General features: G+C 38.1%; 3 protein-coding genes, 1 long non-coding RNA gene and 1 pseudogene across 4 annotated transcripts in view; 1 reads left to right on the forward strand and 4 right to left on the reverse strand.

Annotated features, from left to right (window-relative positions):
• The window catches only part of LOC117134085, a 905,201-nt gene that overhangs the window by 762,538 nt on the left and 125,375 nt on the right, over nt 1-17,288 (forward strand). The gene's annotated exons all lie outside the window — the stretch shown is intronic.
• LOC103867573 (receptor like protein 27) lies at nt 262-3,120 on the reverse strand. The gene has a single exon (XM_033291727.1). The coding sequence runs from the start codon at nt 2,875-2,877 to the stop codon at nt 385-387; it is 2,493 nt and encodes an 830-aa protein (XP_033147618.1). The 5' UTR covers nt 2,878-3,120; the 3' UTR covers nt 262-384.
• LOC117125723 lies at nt 3,152-6,820 on the reverse strand (annotated as a pseudogene).
• Nucleotides 8,774-10,368, reverse strand: LOC103867574. Its single transcript, XR_004458249.1, has 2 exons — nt 10,053-10,368; nt 8,774-9,803 (listed from the first exon to the last, which is right to left on the reverse strand). It is a non-coding gene; the product is annotated as an uncharacterized LOC103867574 (long non-coding RNA).
• On the reverse strand, nt 13,751-17,182 carry LOC103867576 (receptor like protein 26). The gene has a single exon (XM_009145654.3). It carries the CDS (start codon nt 16,219-16,221, stop codon nt 13,816-13,818), a length of 2,406 nt encoding a protein of 801 aa, XP_009143902.1. The 5' UTR covers nt 16,222-17,182; the 3' UTR covers nt 13,751-13,815.

Consider the following 17,288-nt stretch of genomic DNA (forward strand, 5'->3'; position numbering starts at 1 on the left):
AAATCAACTATTTTACTTTCGGTTGTGTCTATGTTTTATTCAAGTAATCAAATCCGAGGATAATAGATAACACTAACGTCGCTTCATTTTATTTTTCCAAATAAGCTCAAAGAGGATGATGGTTAGCAGTGGCATTCAGTTAAACTGATATATATTCTTGAGACCTCTATAATCTTATAGTCTCTGACTCTCTTTACATTCCCTTGATGCAATTTTTCTAAACAGGAAGCTGAAAAATTGGAGAAGAACCAAAGCAGTATATAACAAGCCTTTCCAAGACATCATCGGCCAAGTGAGAGGTTTCATTTAAGAGAGAAAAGGTTATAGAAACTTGTAAGACTTATTTCTTACCTCAGTAACAAATTAATTATCAACATACTATATTTACATATGACTTTCTACATTATTCTTATTACTAGAACTGTCCCATCTTGAATCCAGAGAGTCAAACAAGCTAGCTGGATCTGCTTCCTTGTGCTTATCCGGACCAACTATCTTGACAAACCACTTTGGCCTGTATGAAGCAATAACATGTCCTATTACCAATCCGAATAACAAGCCAAGTCCATACCCTGTAACCACTGATTTCAAGTTTAAAACACCTTCCTCTTCTTCTTCATCTTCTTCCTCAAACTGTTGTGTCGGTGGTGGTGCAAAGCAACTTCCTTGGAGAGGAAGACCACATAGACCTGCATTTCCTTCAAATGATGTTTCAGCTTGCCCACTAAACTGTGGTCCTTGTGGTATTTCGCCTATGAGCTGGTTATGAGCCACACTTATGTACGCCAAAAATGAAAGTCTCGCAAGTCCTTTAGGAATAGACCCCGAGAGTTTATTTCCTGACAGGTCTAGTGACTCGAGCTCCGTAACATTTTCCAAAGACAGAGGAATATGACCTGTAAATCCATTGTTTGATAAGTTGAGAGCAATCAGTGCCTTCAAAAGACCAATGGATTTAGGAATCTGTCCTTCAAATCTGTTTCCAGAAAAATCGATGGTGGCATAGGAAGTGAGGACCTTTCCTTGCTCCATGAATAGACCTTTGTATTGCAAGTCCATGGTATCTTCGTAGATATAATAAGCGTTGTTGTAGTCTCCCATATAGATTCTCCCATCATCATTCGTCTCGAGTGATGATGCTTTCCAATTCACAAAGTAATTTGGTGGCAAGCTTCCTGTAAAGTTGTTATCCGATATTTCAAGTATGCGCAGCTTGGGAAACGCAAGAGGAACTTCACCAGGAAGAGATATAGGGCCATAAAATTTGTTTGAACGAAGGGTAAGGACTTGTAAACCAGGCAAAGCCTTGAGCCAAAAGGGAAATGTGTCTTTGATTTTGTTGTTGTCCACACTTACAAACCTTAGCGAAGAGCAATTCAGAAGAGACCTTGGAAGCTTCCCAGTTAATTGATTGTAGCCTACGTCAAGTGTCCGCAGCAACGAACCATTGTAGAGCATATCTGGAATACTTCCTTCCAAGTTGTTCTTCCTGAGATTCACGACAACGAGAGAGTCTTTGAGGTTACTCAAACATCGAGGAATCGGACCGCTTAAGTTGTTGTAGGAGAGATCAAGAATAACCAGCGAGCTCCGGTTGCAAACTGAAAGAGGTATGTTTCCTGTGAAACTATTGTTCCATGCAGAAAAGAGGTTGATAGAGAGTGGTGGAGTAGGAACTGGTCCTTCAAAATGGTTTAAAGCCAAATCTAATATCCTCAACGATGAATTCGTTAAAACGTCATTTGAACCTTCTAAATGAGTGAAAGCATTGTTGACAAGATTGGCCCTGATCAGATGAGGAAGGTTCCAAAGCCAGTCAGGGACTTTCCCTTTGATTTTATTATTGGAAATGTCTATATGTTCCAATTTATCAAGGCTCCGTACAAAGTTTGGGAACTTGCTGATGTCACAGCTTGACAAGAGCAATTTCTCTATGTTACGTGGGACATCTGAATCTGAACTTATACTAGTTTCCAATACACTATTACCGGAAAGATCAAGTCTCAACAAAGATTTGAGAGAAGAAAAAAATTTTAAGTTAATTGGGTAGCTTATGTTTTGGAAAGAAAGGCCAAGATATTTAAGGGTGGTGAAGTTTGAGATAAGGTCTAGGATTTTTCCTTCGAAAGGGTTTTTTCTAAGGTGCAGAGTTTCGAGCCGGGAAGAAGTAGATGAGCTACGAACTTCAACAGGATCGGTGAGATGATTTTCATCGAGATTAAGATATGACAAGAAAGGCATAGTGAGAAGAGAGGAAGGGATGGCTCCAGAGAAGTGATTAAGAGATAGGTTCAGAATGGAGAGGCTGGTTATATTTTGTACGAGTGGGAAACCACCTGTGAGCTCGTTATGGTCAAGATACAACTCGGTTAGCCGACTCAAGTTACTTAATGAGGAAGGAACTTGACCTATGAAGCCATTAGAGGAAAGAGACAAGACCTCTAACTTGTTGAGACTGCCGAATCCAGACGAGAGTGAAGAGGAGGTAAACTTGTTGTAAGAGAGATTGAGGTAACGAAGATGGTTAAATCCAAAGAGACTACTGTTGGTTTTGAGAACTCCAGTGAAGCAGCCACTTGGGAGTTGTAGCTTCGTGACCTCACCCGTAATGTTATCGCACATGACTCCATTGAAGTAGTCAGTTTGGTTGCAACCGCTGGAATCAAACTCGTTCTTAAATTGCACAAGTGCTTGAATATGGTGGGGACCACAACCAGAAAGTCCAGCAACAAGAGTGAAGCTTGGAGTAAAGATAACAAAGAGTGAGAGAAAAGGAAAAAGCAGATTTAATCCCGACATGATGATCGTCATGAATTTTTTTAAAGAAGAATGGTATTCTTTATAGCAAAGAGATGAAGAAGATTGGTACATCGTCATGCGTTGTTAAAATATCTTCCCAATGAATAATTGAGGCATGGCTAATCAAATAAATGAACCCAAATAAATTGGTGAGACTTTGTTTCCTCTTTAAAATTTCCTGCGCTATTAAATTTAAGACTTTATGGCATTGAGATTGTGGTTGGATAAGACTTGGTCAAGTTTTAAATAGTCGGTAACCTTTCTTGCACTATCTTTTTGTGTTTGCTTGTTCGTTTAAGAAGTGTGTTTCTTGTGTTTCGGCTATAGTAAACTCAATGTATATCAATACAACTATAGTAAACTCAGATTTCTTATTTGATTGAAAAGGAAATACCACAAAATATCATAAAATTATACAAAAACATAAGGAACTGATGCTACCAGACCATCATCAAACTCTTGACAGACATTCGAAGATTAAGTGAAAACTGAAAGAATACTAATGGTTTATGCGCTTTCACTGGCACATTATCTTGATGAGCCACTCTGGCTTGTATGCAGCAATGACTTGTGCTATCGCCAATCCAAGCAACACTCCAGGCCCAGACCCTATTGCCACACCCCTCCAGTTCAACACTTCTTCCTCCTGTTTTTCTTCTTCTTCTTCTTCTTTAGGTTGTTGTGTTGGTGGCGCGAAGCAACTTTCTTCGAGAGGCAAACCACAAAGTCCTGCATTCCCTTCAAAGGAGGATTTAGATTGCCCAGTGATTTGTGTTCCTTGTGGTATTTCACCTTTGAGTTGGTTATGAGACACATTTATGTGCGCCAAAAACGAGAGGCTCTTGAGTCCACTTGGAATAGTCCCGGAGAGTTGGTTTCTTGACAGGTCTAGTGACTCGAGCTCCGTAACATTAATTGGTCAATGAGAGAGGGATATGGCCTGTGAATGCATTGTTAGATAAGTTGAGCGCAATCAATGTCTTCAAGAGGCCAATAGATTCTGGAATTTGTCCTTCAATCCTGTTGCCAGAAAGATCAATGGCGCTGTAGAAAGTAAGGATGCCCTTTTGCTCCATTGAAAGACCTTTGTATTGCAAGTCTATAAGATCATCATAGGTAGAGGCACCAATATCTTCTGCCATATACATGGTCCCAGCTCCATTAATCTTGAGAGATGGTGATTTCCAGTTCACAAAGTAGCTTGGTGGCAAGCTTCCAGTAAAGTTGTTATCAGATATTTCAAAAATGTGAAGCTCAGGAAACGCTAAAGGACCTTGGTCAGGAGAAGATATTGGACCGTAGAATTTATTTGAACGAAGCTTGAAGACTTGCAAGTCAGGCAAAGCCTTGAGCCAGAAAGGAAATGTGTCTTCGATTCTGTTGTGATCCACACTTAGAAACTTCAAAGAAGAGCAATTTAGAAAAGACCTTGGAAGCTTTCCGGTTAATCGATTCTCGCCAACATCAATTGTCCGCAGGGAGGTACCTACGTTGAACCTGTCTGGAAGACTGCCTTCCAAGTTATTCTTCCGGAGTTTCACAATCATGAAGTCATTCAGACATTGAGGAATCGGTCCGGTGAAGTTGTTGTAGGATAAATCAAGAACAGTAAGAGAGGTTCGGTTGCAGAATGAAAGAGGTATGTTTCCTGTGAAAGTATTGTTCCGTGCATAGAAGGTTTTGATGGAGAGTGGTGGGAGAGGAATCTCTCCTTCAAAATTGTTATAACCCATATCTAATAGCTTCACCGACGAATCTACTATAACTTTTTTTGATCCTTCAAAACTCTTGAAAAAATTATTACTAAGAAGCAATATTTCTAGATTAGGAAGGCTCCACAACCACTCAGGGACTTTCCCCTTGATTCTATTTGAGGATATACTTACAGTCCGCAAGTGTTTTAGTTTCCTTAAGATGTTTGGAAACTTGGTGACGCTGCAGTTCCTCATGATCAAGGTTTCCAAGTTGGGTGGGATGTCGGAATCAGCACTTATACTAGTAGCCAATAAACTATTACCGGAAAGAAAAAGTCTCAACAAAGATTTAAGAGAAGAGAGGAGCCTTAAGTCAACAGGGTAGCTAGTATTTAGGAAAGAAATGTCGAGATACTTGAGGTTGGTGAGCTTTGAAATAGGCTCTAGGATATTTTCTTCAAATTGGTTATTCGCAAGGTACAGGTACTCCAGCCTAGAGGAGTTTGAAATTTCAATAGGACTGGTTAGATGGTTTTCATTCACATTAAGATAAGAAAGGCATCGTGAAGAGAGAAGAAGGAATGTTTCCAGTGAAGATATTATGAGATAAACTTAAAAGTGAGAGCTTGGTTAGATTACTAACAAGTGGGAAACTACCAATGAGCTTATTCTTGGAAAGGTTTAAAATGGAAAGTTGGCTTAGATTACTAATTGAAGAAGGAACGTGGCCAAGTAAACCGCTAGAGGAAAGAATCAAGACCTCTAATCTGTTGAGATTGCCGAACTTGGAAGGGAATGTAGAGGAGATGAAGTTGTTGTTACTGAGATCAAGGTGACGGAGTTGATGGAACCCAAATAGGCTACTGTTGGGCTTCAGAGTTCCACTTAGACATCCCGTGAGCTGTATCTTGGTGACTGCACCCGTGGAGTTGTCGCACCAAGCTCCATTAGAGTAGTCACTATGGTTGCACGAACGAGTATCAAACTCGTTTGTGAACTGCGTAAAGGCTTCCATCTGCCGAGGAAGACAAGCAACAACTCCAACAACAACATCATCTAGATAATATAGACCATCTATGTAACACCCGTATTTTCCAAAATAAAATAAATAAATATAAAGTCCGAAATCTCCATTTATTACTTCTCTAAAGTCAACTCCAAAGTCGTAAATCCAGATAATATAATAAAACCTGAAAATATCGATAAAATCATAAAAACCGCAAGTCTGAAACTTAAAGAGATAAAACTCCCAAAGCACCAATCCGATAGTAATCACTCCTGCTCGTCGGTCTCACCTGAAAGGGGGAAGAAAGAGGGGTGAGTAACAGGGGAGTTACTCCGTGAGGTATGGGATGCTAAACCACAAACCACTGACTCAGTACATAGCACTATGACTATGTAGGCCTAGCTCTAGCATGAAACAAACACAGTGTCTAATACACCACATAAAACATCAAATGCGCTGATAGTGCATAACTAGATCACACACCCTGCATTCTCCTTATACGGATATAAATATATAACTCTATGCGCCGCTAGTACAAGAGTCCATCCTTGTACCCCGCAATCACCTATGCGCCGCTAGTACAAACGTCTTTGTACCCCGCAATCCCTCATACAATGCGCCGCTAGCATAGACGTCTATATGCCCCGCAATCTCCATACAATGCGCCGCTAACACAAACGTCTCTGTGTCCCGCAATCTCCACACAATGCGCCGTTAGCACAACATCTTTGTGCCCCGCAATCTCATAACAGACTTATGTATATACATATATAAATAACAGTTCTTAATTCATTCAATTCAGTCAACCGTTGAATCCTCTATTATCCTATTTCCGGTTTAACAATCAATAGTAATAATAAACAAACAAGACTCTCAAACAGACTCAATTCACAGAGACGGATCATGTTTCGAAACTAAACTTTCCATAATAGTAGTACTAAACTAGCTCGGGATTTAATGGGATAGCCCTCACCTTAGCCACAGGCTGAAATGAACAACGAAAGATGCGGTCAGCTGAGGTCAACTGCAACACGAGAATCAACGACTTAAGCTCAGCTTCTCTGGAAATAAGTTTCCTAAAATGGAAACTTTCCTAAAATGGAAACTTTCCTAAAATGGAAACTTTCCTAAAATGAAACCTCTCCTAAAATAGAAACTTTCCTAAAATAGCAACTTTTCTAAAATGGCAACTTTCCTAAAATAGAAACTTTCCTAATATAACTTATTTCCTAAATTAGAAACTTTCTTAAAATATTCCTATAACTAGAAATAAGGAGGCAACAAACTTACTAGAAAACCCGCCGGAAGCTCGTCTAGAAATCTTACCGGAAGCTCGTCCAGAAATCTCGCCGGAAGCTCACCCGGAAATCCCACCGGAAAATTCACTAGTGACTGGTCGTCGAATAATTCAACAACAACTCGTCACACGCAAAGAAATACTTTGACTTGATGAGAATAAAGAGAAAGGATGGAGTTTCTTATATAGAAGAAGGGAAGGGAGGTAGGTTTTCTAAACATCCAATGTGGGACAAAGTAAAAAGAGAGAATTAGACTTTAATTTTTAATAAAGGCCAAACTGGCCCACCAGAAAAAATCTGGGTCGTTACAATCTATCCCCACTAAGAAGAAATTCGTCCCCGAATTCAAATCCTGAGTCGAGAAAAGGAATAAGATGTCTTCAGCATGAGTTAACTTTGTTATAAAGACGTTTGTTCGCTGTAGACACTCTAAACTATGTGGTCCTCCCATATCAAATAAGGTGAAATCTCTCATACTCAGCCGCTACTGATCTTAAGCACAACTTCTTTTTTTTTAAACAAATGATAACCGCAAAAGACAACATGCACAAACGTAAACTACCAAAGTGAAAAGATACATACCATCAGCCGGCTCAACTCTCTCGTTGCCTCTTGCTACTCGTGGTGCGATAGCCTGGCGCTTAGCTGGTGATGGATTCTCTACACGTCCCCCCCTCGGGCAATCCCTGAAAATGTGACCAGGCTGGCCACAGCCATAACACTTCTTTGAAGCCGCTGCTAGTGTCGTTGGTGCTGTAACCTGTCCGGTACCAGTACCATCCACTTTTGTAAATCGACAATACTTGGCCACATGGCCTAACCGCCCACATGCAAAACACATCACGCAATCTCCAAAATGGTAGCGATGGCAGCGCTCACAACTGGGTGTTCCTGACTGATCCCCTGCCATGTTCGGTGACTCTGAAGTTCTTTCAGTCTTAGGTTGGGCCTTAGAGTACTTCTGCGCCTCTGCAATACATGCCTCCTGCACAGCAGCCTTCTCTACCAGATCCTCCAAGCTCGTGTAAGTAACCATACTGCACCTCCCGCGAAGATCAATTCGCATCCCATCTAAGAATCTCCTGATCAAGTCTTCCGCATCAAAATTATTACCAGCAAACAAGCGGAGTTGGCAAAACTCCCGCTCATACTCTCTGACACTCCTAGTACCCTGCCTCAGATGCTCAAAAGCATTCTTCTTCTGGTGCAATGCTTCTCTAGGAAAATACTTCTTGTCGAACGCAATGAGGAAATCCTCATAAGTCATATCGCCATCACGCATCGATTGCACTTCATCCCACCATACTAATGCATCCCCACGCAGATACAACTCTGCGATATTAAGGCAAAGGCGCAACGGACAATTGACAGTCTGCAGACACGTAGCTAATCTATGCTTCCAATTATAAACCTGAAAAGGGTCTACTGTTCCCCCAAAAGTCTCCAAATCCACAGTTTTCATCTGTTTCATCACCTGCATAAGCGTCTCATCAACCTCAGGAACCTGCTGAATAGGGGGCTGCTGCTGCCCCTGAACCTGAACTGGTCGAACCGGCTGAATAGGGGGCTGCTGATGCCCCTGAACCTGAACTGGCGGAACCTGCTGAGCTGCAGCCATCTGCCTAACCACTTCTTGTGCAGCTACTCTAGCAGCCTCCTGGACAGCTTGCTGAACTGCCTCATGTGCAGCCTGTCTGGCAGCATCCTGCACCATCTGCCTAAGGGCATCCTGATCAATCGGTGGAGCCGGTGGCGGCACATTCTCATCTCCACCCTTTCGTGAAGCACTAGCGGACTGAGTGCGAACAACTCTCTTACGCGGCGGCATCTGAAAGGAAAAAGCACCTCAATAAACTTCTGCCGAAACCGAACACCAACGATTCTAGACACAATACCAAACAGAAAGGTGCTATTTACTTTTATTTTTAAAATTCCCATATTCCCATAAATATTTTAAAAATGTCTAAAACCGATTAAAAACCGAGTCGAAACTACGTCCCAACAAATCGCCATCCCGGGTCAGAGCCGGGACGGAACCCGCTCTGATACCAAATTGTAACACCCGTATTTTCCAAAATAAAATAAATAAATATAAAGTCCGAAATCTCCATTTATTACTTCTCTAAAGTCAACTCCAAAGTCGTAAATCCAGATAATATAATAAAACCTGAAAATATCGATAAAATCATAAAAACCGCAAGTCTGAAACTTAAAGAGATAAAACTCCCAAAGCACCAATCCGATAGTAATCACTCCTGCTCGTCGGTCTCACCTGAAAGGGGGAAGAAAGAGGGGTGAGTAACAGGGGAGTTACTCCGTGAGGTATGGGATGCTAAACCACAAACCACTGACTCAGTACATAGCACTACGACTATGTAGGCCTAGCTCTAGCATGAAACAAACACAGTGTCTAATACACCACATAAAACATCAAATGCGCTGATAGTGCATAACTAGATCACACACCCGCATTCTCCTTATACGGATATAAATATATAACTCTATGCGCCGCTAGTACAAGAGTCCATCCTTGTACCCCGCAATCACCTATGCGCCGCTAGTACAAACGTCTTTGTACCCCGCAATCCCTCATACAATGCGCCGCTAGCATAGACGTCCATATGCCCCGCAATCTCCATACAATGCGCCGCTAACACAAACGTCTCTGTGTCCCGCAATCTCCACACAATGCGCCGTTAGCACAACATCTTTGTGCCCCGCAATCTCATAACAGACTTATGTATATACATATATAAATAACAGTTCTTAATTCATTCAATTCAGTCAACCGTTGAATCCTCTATTATCCTATTTCCGGTTTAACAATCAATAGTAATAATAAACAAACAAGACTCTCAAACAGACTCAATTCACAGAGACGGATCATGTTTCGAAACTAAACTTTCCATAATAGTAGTACTAAACTAGCTCGGGATTTAATGGGATAGCCCTCACCTTAGCCACAGGCTGAAATGAACAACGAAAGATGCGGTCAGCTGAGGTCAACTGCAACACGAGAATCAACGACTTAAGCTCAGCTTCTTTGGAAATAAGTTTCCTAAAATGGAAACTTTCCTAAAATGGAAACTTTCCTAAAATGAAACCTCTCCTAAAATAGAAACTTTCCTAAAATAGCAACTTTTCTAAAATGGCAACTTTCCTAAAATAGAAACTTTCCTAATATAACTTATTTCCTAAATTAGAAACTTTCTTAAAATATTCCTATAACTAGAAATAAGGAGGCAACAAACTTACTAGAAAACCCGCCGGAAGCTCGTCTAGAAATCTCACCGGAAGCTCGTCCAGAAATCTCGCCGGAAGCTCACCCGGAAATCCCACCGGAAAATTCACTAGTGACTGGTCGTCGAATAATTCAACAACAACTCGTCACACGCAAAGAAATACTTTGACTTGATGAGAATAAAGAGAAAGGATGGAGTTTCTTATATAGAAGAAGGGAAGGGAGGTAGGTTTTCTAAACATCCAATGTGGGACAAAGTAAAAAGAGAGAATTAGACTTTAATTTTTAATAAAGGCCAAACTGGCCCACCAGAAAAAATCTGGGTCGTTACAATCTATTTTAGCGAAGCTTGCAGGGGAGACACAACAACATAGTAAGAGTAGCGAGAGAAAATGAAAACGCAAAAGCGATTCCGGCATGGTCATCATCTAAAATCTTTTTTGTAAGAAGGATATATATATTTATTTTTTTTTTCTTTAACAACTGATATTTTCTTTCTTTGTTTGGTTAAGAAGTGAGCGAGAAATTGGTATAAATAGATATATGGTAATGAAATATGTCTATACGACATACGCCAGAAACTCTCTTTGTCAAACTATAAACGCGCATTGTAGGGTTGATATGGCTAACAAGTAGCGTCTTGCCAGTCGAAGAAGATGTTCTTGAATTATTAAATTAACAAGAGAAATATCCTGGAATAACACTAAAAAGATCTAAAACCACAAATATAGAATCTGTTTGGAAGTAGCTGTAGAGACTATAGGCTTTAAAAAATAATTGTGTAGAGACTTTAGAGCACAATTATTGGGGTTTGTTAATGGGTTTCTCTCCTTCTAGGCCCCACAAATTTTCTTAAAATCGGTCACTCCATTGGTTTTTTTGCACCGTTCGCGGGTTCCATCGACACGTGGTGATTCACAATTGGTGCGCTTTTTTTTTTTAAGTTTTTAGATTATGTTTTATATTATAAATTTCCAATTAAGAAGTTAGGTGCTGACAAAAAAAGTTAGGTTTTCATTTTTCAGTTTTATATTGTAATTTTTAGATTTTGATGAAGATTTCACTATGCCATTTGAAGAATAGTGAACGATGATAGAGAGAACCAAAATTAGTTTATGTGATTTAGTGTTAGTTTATTTCCGTTATTGACAATTTATTACAATGATCTTTAAATTTTAGTTTATTTTGAATTTGAAGTTTAGTTTATTATTCATATTAGACATTTAAATATTTATAATTTTTATCTTGATTTTTTCAGATGTCATAACTCTTACTTTGTTACATAAAATTTTAAATAGTCTAAACAATTTTTTGATATTTTGTATGTCAAATGAAAATAAAAATATAAAAACTAAAGTTAAGTGTGTTCTAAATACTTTTTAAACATAAAATATATACATATCCAAACTATTTTATGTTTTAAAAAACATTAAACTTTAGTTTTTATGTATTTATTTTCATAGATAATATATTATTATATAAGAAAATTAATTCATTTTTTAACCCACGGTTCACCCGCGGTCGACCCAGTGATCCAAGAACCCGGTAAATTGTCCGGTCTAGTGTCCGGGTCGGGTTTAAAAACATTGGTAGAGACTTTAGATGTAGAAAAAGTCTTCAAAGCTTGATTGGCTAAATATTTGTTGTGAGTGCTTTAAGGTTACAGAAAGTCTCAACAGCCTAATCTCCGATCAGAGCTATAGACTCTAATGATCAAAATATTTCATTAAAGAGATATATATTTTTTTAAATCCGGTCCGGACACTGAACCGGATGATTTACCGGGTCGCTGGGTCACTGGATCGACCCCAGATGAACCATGAGTTAATAAATGAATTAATTTTATTAAATAATAATATATTAGCTATGAAAATAAATATATAAAAACTAAAATTTAATATTTTATATATGTTTTTCAAAACATAAAATAATAATTTGGATATGTATATATTTTATGCTTAAAAAGTATTTTAACTTTATTTTTTATACTTTTATTTTCATTTGACATATAAAATATCAAAAAATAGTTTAGACTATTTAGAATTTTCTGTAACAAAGTAAGAGTTATGACATCTAAAAAAAATCAAGATATAAAATCCATAAATATTTAAATGTCTAATGTGAATAATAAATTAAACTTCAAATTCAAAATAAACCAAACGTAAAAGATCATTGTAATAAATTGTCAATAACGGAAATAAACAAACACCAAATCACATCAACTAATTTTGGTTCTCTCTACCATCGTTCACTTCATTTTCTTTAGGTAGCATAGTGAAATATTCATCAAAATCTAAAAATCACAAATATAGAACTAAAAAAGGAAAACCTAACTTTTATTTTTGTCAGCAACCAACTTCTTAATTGGAAACTTAGAATATAAAACATGATCTAAAAACTAAAAAAAGAAAGTAAAAGTTATTTATTGGTTCAACCGGTGGTTCAACCGGTATTGGGTTCTATATTTTAGTGGGTTTTTGTGGTTTCTAAATATTGGGTTTTTCACAAAATTCAAACCGGATTGTTTCTGGGTCATTGGATTTACCGGTTCAACCGTGGGTTCGGATCGGGTTTCGAAACACTGGTTAGATTTGGGATTAAGTTTTAAAAATTTATAAAAGAAAAAATAAAGATTAAAATTTTGAAAATAAAAATTTGAAAAAAAGTTTCAAAAAGTATTTCGAATAACGAAAAGAAATTTTAAAAAAAAATTATAAAAAACTTCGAATTTGAAAACATATAATCTTAAACTATAAAAAAATTATTTTTTATTTATTTGTATTTATATATCTAGGGTATTAAGGTTTTTTTACCTATTAAATTAAACGGCTATTTTCCTTTTTATAGTCTATTTTGTGATAAAAACTTGAAAATTATCTATTTAGAAGAATTGCCCAAAGACAAAATTAATTATTGTTTGAAACTTTTATATACTCTGAATTTTCTTGCGTGTAAGGGTTTTGGCTTTACTATGGAACGGCATTAATTTTTATTGTAACCTTCTGATATGATTTGTCTGTGCATTGGACAAGACTTTGTCGAAGACACAGACAGAATCTCTTTTGGTGACAGTCAACCGGTCAACATAATTAAATGAACAAAACTGCATTGACTCAATATTTTTGCCAAGCAAAACCTAAGGATCTTGCAGGAAGCTACCTACAATTAAATCGGTAACCAAATAAAATTCAACATATGAATATATATGGTTTTCAATTGTTTGGTGAAACTTCTGTCTTGTCTTGGAATTTTCCGTTATTATAATATTCAAGAGATTGTTGAATAACATCATAAGATCATCCGCATTGAAGAATCAACACTAGAGTTCACACGATTTTTGAAGCAAAAAAATATTAAAATAATCAAATTTTAATGAACCCGGCTCGTGCAGGTTCGCTGGAGTGATACCGTTTCGTTACTGTTCCACGGGCCCCACGACATGTGGCGACCCGCGATAGGTTCTTTTATATATATATTTTTTTTTTCAAAGTCAAACGAAAAAAAAAATTTAAAATAATAAAAAAAAAACATTGGAAATCGGGAATTGCAAGGTTCGCTGCTGCTCATGCTCTAACTAACTCGCACCGTAACATACTTTATCTTTCTTTATATATGAGTTTGGTTGAGGATAAGGACCCCGTAGATTCTGAATTCTTGAAACCTGTATAATCCTATAGTCACCGATTCTCTTATGTTCACCTCAGGACATTAATCATCAGCCAAAAGAGAGATCTCAACTAAGACCTCTTTCTTACATAATCTGAAAACATACAATAGTTACGTATCACTTTCACGTTCTACATGATTATCATAACTGTCCCATCTTGAATCCAAAGACGCAAAGAATCTAACTGGTTTTACTTCCTTAGGCTTATCCAGACCAACTATCTTGAGATACCACTTTGGCCTGTATGAAGCAATAACATGTGCTATTACCAATCCAGATAACAATCCAGGCCCATACCCTATAACCACTGCTTTCCAGTTCAAGACTTCTTCCTCTTCTTCATCATCTTCCTCAGGCTGTTGTGTCGGTGGCGCAAAGCAACTTCCTTGGAGAGGAAGACCACACAGACCTGCATTCCCTTCAAATGATGTTTCAGCTTGCCCACTAAACTGTGGTCCTTGTGGTATTTCACCCATGAGGTTGTTATGAGCCACACTTATGTACGCCAAAAACGAGAGGCTTCCAAGTTCCCTAGGAATAGTCCCTGAGAGTTGGTTTCTTGATAGGTCTAGCGACTCCAGCTCCGTAACATTTGCTAAAGACAGAGGAATGTGGCCTGTGAAGGCGTTATTCGATAAGTTGAGCGCAATCAATGCCTTCAAAAGACCAATAGATTCAGGAATCTGTCCTTCAAGTTTGTTTCCAGAGAAATCAATGGTGTTGTATGAAGTAAGAACCTTCCCTTGCTCCATGAATAGACCTTTGTATTGCAAATCCATAGTATCTTCATAGACATAATAAGCATGCTTGTAGTCTCCCATATAAATCCGCCCATCTTCATCTACCTTGATCGCTGATGCTTTCCAGTTAACAAAGAAAGTTTGTGACAATCTTCCAGTAAAGTTATTATCCGATAACTCAAGTATCCGCAGCTCGGGAAACGAGAGTGGACCTTGATCAGGAGGAGAGAGATGGCCAAAGAATCTGTTTGAACGGAGGGTAAAGACTTGCAAGTTTGGTAAATCCTTGAGCCAGAAAGGAAAAGTGTCTTCGATCATGTTGTTGTCAACGCTTAGAAACCTCAAAAATGAGCAATTTAAAAGCGATCTTGGAAGCTTCCCGGTTAGTTGATTGTAGCCAACGTCAAGTGTTTGTGTGAAAGCGCCGCTATAGAACTCATCAGGTATACTTCCTTCCAAGCTGTTCTTCCTGAGGTTCACTATCTTTAAGTTACTCAAACATTGAGGTATTGGACCGGTGAGTTTGTTGTAGGACAGATCAAGAACGGTGAGAGAGCTTCGGTCGCAAACTTGGAGAGGTATGGTCCCTGTGAAGCTATTGTTCCACGCTGACAAGTAGATGATATTAGGTGGTGGAAGAGGAAACTCTCCTGTCATGGAGTTATATGCAAAATCTAGTAACTGAACTGATGAATTAAGTAAAACATCTGAAGAGCCTTCGAAGCCGGTGAAAGAATTGTTCACAAGGTTCACTAGGCTGAGATGAGGAAGCTTCCAAAGCCATTCAGGGATTTTTCCTTTGATCATGTTGCTGGAAATGTCTAGGTGTTGCAAGTTTTGAAGTGTCTTTAAGATGTTTGGGAACTCGGTAATGTCACACCGTGGCATGACTAAGCTTTCTAAGCTCAATGGGATGTCTGAAGAATTTAGACTGGCTGGTAATAACCTGTTTCTAGAAAGGTGAAGCACCAACAAAGATTTGAGAGGAGAGAAGATGCTTAAGTCTATTGGGTAGCTTGTGTTTAGGGACGAAACGTCAAGATGTTTGAGGTTGATGAAGTTTGAGATAGGCTCAAGGATTTTCCCTTCAAATTGGTTTTGGCCGAGGGACAAATACACTAGCCTAGAATAAGAAGAAGAGTTTGGAACTTCAAATGTACCAGTGAGACTATTCTTTTTCAAATCAAGGTGAGACAAGAAGGGCATAGTGAGAAGTAAATCAAAAGGTATGGTTCCTGAGAACTGATTGTAAGAAAGGTCTAGAAACGAGAGCTTGGTGAGATTTTTCACAAGTGGGAAACTACCAGTGAGCTCGTTGTGTGAAAGGTTTAAATGGGTGAGATGGATTAAGTTACTAAATGAGGAAGGAACTTGGCCAATGAAACCATTAGAGGAAAGAGACAAAACCTCTAATCTTTTGAGACTGTTGAATTCAGAAGGGAGTGAAGAGGACGTGAAGTTGTTATGAGAGATGTTGAGGTAACGAAGGTGTTTGAAGCCAAAGAGACTACTGTTGGTTTTGAGAACTCCAGTGAAGCAGCCACTTGGGAGTTGTAGCTTCGTGACCGCACCAGTCGAGTTATCGCACTGGACACCGTTGAGATAGTCGCTACGGTTGCAACCGTTGGATTCGAACTCGTTCTTGAATTGCATGAGAGCCCGGATCTGGTCGGGACGACAAGCAAGAGCAGTGATCATTAAGACGTGTGAAGCGAAGAGGATACAGCAGAGTAAGAGTACAGAGATCAGACGCAAATGCAGACACGGGTGTGACATTGGTGTTTGTGATTGAAAAAGTTGGTGATTTGTACCAAAAAGAAACGTATAAAAGGTTTGGTATATAGTATGTCATTTAAGCCGCCAGTATCACTTTCATGATAAACTATATCCATATTATTAAGCAATAATAACAAATCTCTGGGTCTCTATGAAATTAATTCCACTCGGACCTCTCTTAAATTCTGTCTAGACATCAAACTGTCTGTTCAGCTATCAGTTAACCCTTTTTTTTTTTGGTGTAACAGTTGACTTTTTTCATTGGACTTTAAATCATGTTTGAATTACAAGTGCACGTTCACACTGATTTAGCTACAAATAAATCAATGGAGTACTACATATTAGCATAACGCAATAGTATTGGATCCAACAGTTACACGAATTGGGTAATTAATAAGATGACGACGGCAATTTTATTTAATAGTGATATATGGTCTTGTAGTTATTGGTGTAGTTGGCTTTCAAATACACGAAAATGAAAAACAAGTGGGGGCTTCAATAATTCATCGTTTGGTGATATTTTATCTCATCACATTTATGATGTTTGTTACGTTACATAACCAGTTTGCATTGTATTTATTGGAGGATGGATAAGAGTCGACTTAAAAAGGAAATAGTGACGTGGCAAATTGAAGAAAGGAAGGGAATCATCTCCTCTCATGTCCCTATATTTCATAACACAATTTCAAAAGGACCTTTTTGTTCTTTTAATTTTATATGTCAAACGAAAAATCATAAAATTAAAATGGAAACGTTAATATTTTTTATTTGATTTATAAAATTTGATAAAAATATTTCAAAAATCCAAAAACGTTGTTTTCCATATTTTCGAAAAAATCATCAAAATATGATTAAAAACGATTTTAAAATATATTTTTTTGAATTTGAAAGGTATAGAATTTAAATATTTTCCCATGGGTTCACTAATCCATAGGGAGGGGTTAGGGTTTAGTTTTGATAACCAGGAATGATTTGATTTGAGAATTTGGATTTTGATCAAAAAAAGAATTATGAAATAGGGGCATAAAAGACTCTAGGAATCCATAGGAGATTTGGCATTTCACATT

This window comes from Brassica rapa, chromosome A05 (assembly GCF_000309985.2).
Source record: "Brassica rapa cultivar Chiifu-401-42 chromosome A05, CAAS_Brap_v3.01, whole genome shotgun sequence".
Lineage (NCBI taxonomy): Eukaryota > Viridiplantae > Streptophyta > Magnoliopsida > Brassicales > Brassicaceae > Brassica > Brassica rapa.